The sequence below is a fragment of the Sorex araneus genome, chromosome 9, assembly GCF_027595985.1.
Source record: "Sorex araneus isolate mSorAra2 chromosome 9, mSorAra2.pri, whole genome shotgun sequence".
In the NCBI taxonomy this organism is placed as follows: domain Eukaryota; kingdom Metazoa; phylum Chordata; class Mammalia; order Eulipotyphla; family Soricidae; genus Sorex; species Sorex araneus.
In genome coordinates this window covers 19,892,355-19,898,678 of record NC_073310.1, presented here as the reverse complement: position 1 = coordinate 19,898,678, position 6,324 = coordinate 19,892,355, and the positions used below count along the sequence as shown (strand labels likewise).

At 43.3% G+C, this 6,324-nt stretch overlaps 1 gene segment (V, D, J or C); it reads right to left on the bottom strand.

The window, feature by feature from the left end:
* Positions 1-5,507: 5,507 nt before the first annotated feature.
* Positions 5,508-6,029, bottom strand: LOC129407035 (immunoglobulin lambda variable 6-57-like). The segment is given in 2 exon segments: positions 5,508-5,863; positions 5,973-6,029. Coding segments are annotated over 2 exon segments (402 nt in total).
* Between the last annotated feature and the right edge of the window lie 295 nt (positions 6,030-6,324).

Genomic DNA, 6,324 nt, shown 5'->3' with positions numbered 1-6,324 from the left:
TGCAGAGACACTCTGGACTCTGATCTGGAGCTCACAAGGGAGGCAACTGCACAAAGTCCCTCTTATCTTCCCCTGAGGGCAGAGCAGAAAGGAGCCCTTTATGCAAATCACCCCCTTCCCCTCTGTCCCTGGGCCCTCATTTGGTGAAAGCTGAGTTGGAGGGGGAGCTGGGGCAGCCTCCACAGTGCTAGAGGTCACAGTTTCTAATCCCCAGGGAGTGCAGAGTCCCCGGTGACAGTTTCAGAGCTCAGTTCCCCCAGCAGGCTCAGGGACAAGCCCACAGCGCCACCTGCTGAGTCAGATGAAGATCAACCACAGAGATCAGACAATGTGCCAGCACCATCACAACTGTCAGCTGTCCTCAGATTAAGCTTCTCCTAAACTGAATCTTAAGAGCAGGTTCTGATGTTCCAGAACAACCATATTCAGTTTTATTATGCTCATAGTGTATGAGCTATAAAGATCAAAATCTGAGTGCCATGTGAAGTGTTATGCCTAAAACTCTCTGAGGGAAAAGGTATCAGCTTGATGAAGGCACTCAGCTTCATGGTACCTCCTCAACAGTCCCCTGAACCTAATGAGAATGGGGGTGGCTGGTCCAATGAATAGATTTCAGGTTGTCTCCTGGAGGGCTGCCCTCTCCTGGAATGAACTCCTCCTCACAAGTTACTTGACTTTTAGGTCAAGCAGGGACACTTGACACAAAAGTGTCAGCAGCTGTCCAGGGAACACAGTTAATATTAGTTTCACAGTCTCCATAGAGACTGAACATGTGCATAATCCGAATACCATATTTATTACTAAAATCATTCGCTCACTACACCAGGAAATATATCATTCATCCTCTTCAACCCCATGCCATTGCCACCAACTCAATCTTTCTCCCATTATATTGCCTTCTAACTTTTACTTCTAATTTGCTGAGTATGTTTAATTTATATGAGACAGAGAGCATTCTGTGTCCACCTTCTTCCATTTGACTTCACTCAACAGGATATCCACTATTCCATCTATGTTTTGCAAGCTGAAAATTGTATGATTTTGACCTTTGTTAGAAATGCAGAGTAGTCCATTTTGTATGTATACTACAATTTTCTTAATAATTCCTCAAAATTGGGAATTTGAGATGATTTCACACACTGACTATTTCACTGAGAGTGACAATAAACACTGGTGTGCATATATATCCTTTGGGAATAACGTCTGTATGTTTTGCAGGTAGATGCCAAGAAGTGGTATCATAGGATCATATGGTAGTTCTATTCCTATTCTTTGATAGATCTCCATAGAGACTGAACTAGATGACATTCCCACGAGGAGTAGATGATAATTCTTTTATCACCACAACTCTTCAACATTGGCTTTTTCTGAGAATTTAGATATAAATGTAGCAGTTTTTTAAACATTACATTTTCAGACAACAAACTGAGTGGGACAAGATTTTCCTATTTTTCCTCATCTTCCCATGTCCCTATGATAGACCAAATTGTGTCCACCCATAAGCATACTCAGCCTTATGCTTAGGCTGCATTCATCGATGAGCAGAAGACCTGCATTGGTCAAAGCATCATTGAATCCAAGAAGCAACTGGGACAACCTGGACTGTAGTGCTTGTTGGAGTATCTGTGGTTGTGCACGACATACCAGAGAAGGGTCTCTGATTTCTGTTGGTACCAATACATGCAGCTGCCACCAACAGAGAAGTCTCTGCTCAGGGTGCAGAATAGCCTGATGCCCCTAATGGTACTGAGAGGAACAGAGGGTGGGTGGGTGGCTAAGCAAGCACAGGCTGGGAGAGAAAACCTGTAAAATGGCAGGTGATGGGGAAGAGTCCAACATTATTTTTCAAGATCAGAATTTTGGGATATTCAGTCTGGAGGGTCTTCTCTATCACCCCAACCACTGATCCATCCATGCAGTGAATGAGAGAGAAGCCAGAACATGGGTCCAGGCCATGATGCACAGAGGCCTTGATACCTCATCAGTCAGGGCTGGTCTGACCCAGCCTCCCTTTCTTCTCTCCTCTCTTCCCAATCACAAGCTCACCAGGCAAATGAATTTCTACCCAGAGACTTCCCACATCCTCCCTGAGCCCTGGTGCTAGAGCTCAGCTCACACCCAGACTCAGGAGGACAGAGATTAGCTTCACTCTTAGGGAAGGCCCAGGGAGGAAGCACCTGCTGAGAGCACACTCTGACTCTGCTCAGGGGAGTCTGTCAGACACAGGAGGTCACAACAGATGCATCTCCTCAGTGAGCACAGAGCCCAGCTTCCAACAGTGGCTTCTTTGGGGTTTGGAGTGTGCTCTTCAAATTATAATTTTTATTTATTTGTCATTGGTTTTATACTCTCATGGTGCATCTGAGACCCCTCTTTGTGAGTATAATTCTCATCTCTCCCACATACAAAAAAGCTCTTTGAATATTCCACTTTTCTTCTTTCTGCTAACCAACATAGTTTTCTCTGCATCTACGACTTAATTTTGATATATTTGTCTAGCATTTTGCTACTTTACTTTCTTCAGTAATTCAGGCTCCAAATACCAATGAAACTGTATAATGATTATTTTACACTACTTTATCTCATTTAGCATAATCAATGCAAGTTATCCCCAAAGCAAAATTACATCAGCTTTAATAACAGCGTTCCATATATGCATATATAAGCATGTGTATTTGTGGAATGTTATACATGTGCCATAGCTTCTAATCTAAGATTTAAGGAGAGGGAGGTTGCACCACACCGGGCTGTCCTCAAAGCTTATTATTGGCTCTGTAATGAGAAATTATTCCCAGCAGTCTTATACTTTCTCCCTGGGGTTGGAGCAATAGCACAGTGGATAGGGCATTTGCCTTGCACAAGGACGACCCTGATTCAATTCCCAGCATCCCATATGGTCCTCTGAGCACAGCCAGAGGTGATTCCTTAGTGCAGAGCCCTTGTACATTGCCAGGTGTCACCCATGAAGCAAAAAAATAAATAAATAAATAAACTTTCTCCACTATACAGTGTCTTCATCCTCTTACTCTGTGTTCTAGCAATAGGCATATATTTCCACTGAGTCTATGCTATAACTTGTGAACAGGGTGCTGTGAACATAAGAGGGCAACTGTCCCTTCAATTTAGCAGCCTGCTTGACCATGTGGCATTTTCATTTGTACTTTTGTAACAAATCTTTTTCGGGTCCTTCAGTACCCAGCGTACCAACCCCAATCCCACCACCTGTGTCAAATTCCCTCCACCAATGTTCCCAGTTTCCCTTCCCCAAACCCAGCCTGCCTCCTTAACAAGCACATTTTTAAGATTCATTATTGCACATTGGGCACCATGGTTACAACATTGTTCCCCAGGTCTTACATGTATACATATACAATACCTGTATATAATCAATTTTTCCAAAAAAACTGCCCCTGCCCCCACCTCTGTTCCCTTCCCTACTTTTCAACCGCTCCATTTCTCTCCTTCTTTGACTTTTTCATTACTATAATCTAGGACCAAGGTTTTGCTCAACTTCATAATTTGCTCTCTGTATCATGTTCTTCTATATACCAAAGATAAGTGAGTTTTTTTGGTATAGTACCTCCTTCTTCTGATTTAATTCACTTAATATGATATCATCCACCTCCATCTGTGTTTCAGGAAAATGCATGAGTTCATCATTCATTGCAACTGCAAAGAATGCCACTCTGTATCTATACCACAACTTTATTATTCATTCATTTGTCGTTGAACATCTGAGTTAATTCTATATCCTAGCTATTGTGCAAAGTGCTGCAGTGAATAATAGGAGTTCTGCTCATATATCCTTACAAATGGATGTTTTTGTGTCTTGGAGATAGAGATTTTTTGTGGGTGCGGCGTAGATACTAGCAACCAGTTGAATAACTGGCAGCTAATATTACTTGTTTGATAAATCTCAAAATTATAAGAGAAAATCCCATAAGTTTTCCATAGAAAGTGGACACAGCTGACATTCCTAAATTCATGAGTGAGGATTCTTTTGTACCACATCATGCCAACAGCTGTTATTTTCAGACATATATACATATGCCTGTAGATATACATATAATATGCTCGCAGCTGTGAGGTAACACATCATTATCATTTTTTTTAATTTTATTTTATCAATCCACCATGTGGAAAATTACAATGCTTTCAGGCTTAAGTCTTAGTCAGACAATGCTTAAACAACCATGCCTTCACCAGTGCCCATATCCCACCACCAAAGCCAAAAAAGAAAAAAACCACAGTACACCTCCCATCCCGCCCACCCTCGAACCCCCCTGCCTTGTAACTGATAAATTTCACTTTACTTTCTATTTACTTTGGTTGCATTCAATATTTCAACACAAACCTTACCATTATTATTAGGAGCACCCCACTAGAGTCAGACCTATTGTGAAGAGAAATGAGGTCCTGCGGCCGCGCGGTTTTGTATTTCTGTACTTTGACACTAAGTCTAGGGAGATTTCTTCTGGATATTCAATCACTGCAAGCTTGTAAACCCCATCTGTGGTCGTCATAATATGGCGGGCCCACGCCCTTCATCCCCGGGAAGGGACAGGCGAGAGAGAGAAATACCTTCCCCTCCCTGGCGGGCATGGGGTCGCAGCTTAGTTCTCTGGCAGGAAATAATCTGCTAGGAGCAGTCCATGTTGTAGTTGGTTCAGTGGGGTCTGGATTCATGTGGGTGCAGCTGTGAAGGAGCCACACACGCGGGCGGCCCCCGGGGTCACATCTCGGCAGCGGTGGGATCATTATCATTTTTATTTCTGTTTCTCTAACTAAGGAATATTTTTACATTATTATTGGTCAACTCTATGTCTTCTTTGTGGGTGTGTCTATCTCTTCTCTCCATTTTAAAATGGGGTTATTGACTGGTTTTTGTTCACTAGTTGGTGAGTACTTTAAAGATTTTGATTGTTAGTTCTTTGTGTGGAGTATTATTTATAAATATATTCTCACAGTCAGTTGTATGTCACATTATTTTAAATTTGCCAGGCGAAAAGTATTTAAATTCATATAGTTGCACATGCTTATTTTGTACAGTGGAATCAAACCACTGGAGACCATTTAGAGAAACATAAATCCTTTGATAGCTAACTCATTCCTATAGATTACCTACACTTAGCTGAAATGCTTCCTTTGCCTTCTGCTCACTGAATCATCTTTATGCCATGAAGAAATTCTCTGAATTACTTGAATTATGCTACAATGGTTGTTGGAAAGGATAAGACACATTATTTAAGATAACAAGGCAGAAGTGTGTAGTTCTGCTGTTTTGTTTTGTTTCTGTTTGCCTGCTTGTTTTATTATTTTCTAGGGATAAAACACAGGACCTTGTCATGGAAGGCATGTATTCTACAACTGACTGATATCCCAATCAAGAGTTAGGTATTTTGAAAATAAAACAGAGAGAACAGTGCACAGACAATTGAAAGTTGAGAGTTCAAGCAGAAGACCGGAGAGCAGCCACCTGACAGAGCTGAGTTGATGAGAAGGGGAATTCAGGGCAGTTTTTGTCTCACTTCCCCATAGGTCTGGAGCACTGGGTGACTATAGCTGTTATCATATGACTGACAATAATAGTCCGCCTCGTCCTCAGGCTGCACACCAGTGATGGTCAGGTGGGCAGCATTAGAGGCACTCTCAATGGATCCAGAAAACCTATCAGGAACCCCAGAGGGTCTTTTATTGTCATTATAGATCACGTTTGTGGGGGCACTCCCAGGGCGCTGCTGGTACCAGTGCACATAGTAAGACCCGATGTTTCCACTGCTTCGAGTACAGGAGATGGTGACCTTCTCCCCTGGAGACCTCGACACAGAGGGGATCTGAGTCAGCACAAACTGGGCCCAAGTCCCTGAAAGGAAAGAAGAGGGAGATCAATGAGACAGAAAGATACAGTTCCCAGGGAGGAGGGAGAGGTCATCATCCTATTGCCACCCCTGCAAATCCCCAGCAGGCACTACCTGTGCAGGAGGCCAGGAAGGTGAGGAGCAGCAGAGTCCGGGCCATTCTGAAGACACCCCCACACTTTGTGTCCAGGACTTGGCAGTCACACTCTGTCCAGGAGACCTTTATAGGGCCTCCTAATCCACAGGGTGGGAGGTTTTCATGCAAACCTTCCCCTCTCAGGAAGCCTTGCAAACCCCTCCTTAAAATTGGCCTAGACTCAAGCTGAGTAAAGAGGCACTAGAACAGGGGAAAGGATTTCTCCCCAGCAGGGCAGGGTGACATCTGCTGGGCAAGAGATTCAAGACCACAGAGCACCGCCCCCTGGTGGACACAGGAGAAATTTCTCCCCTGGGCCAGTGCTGTCCA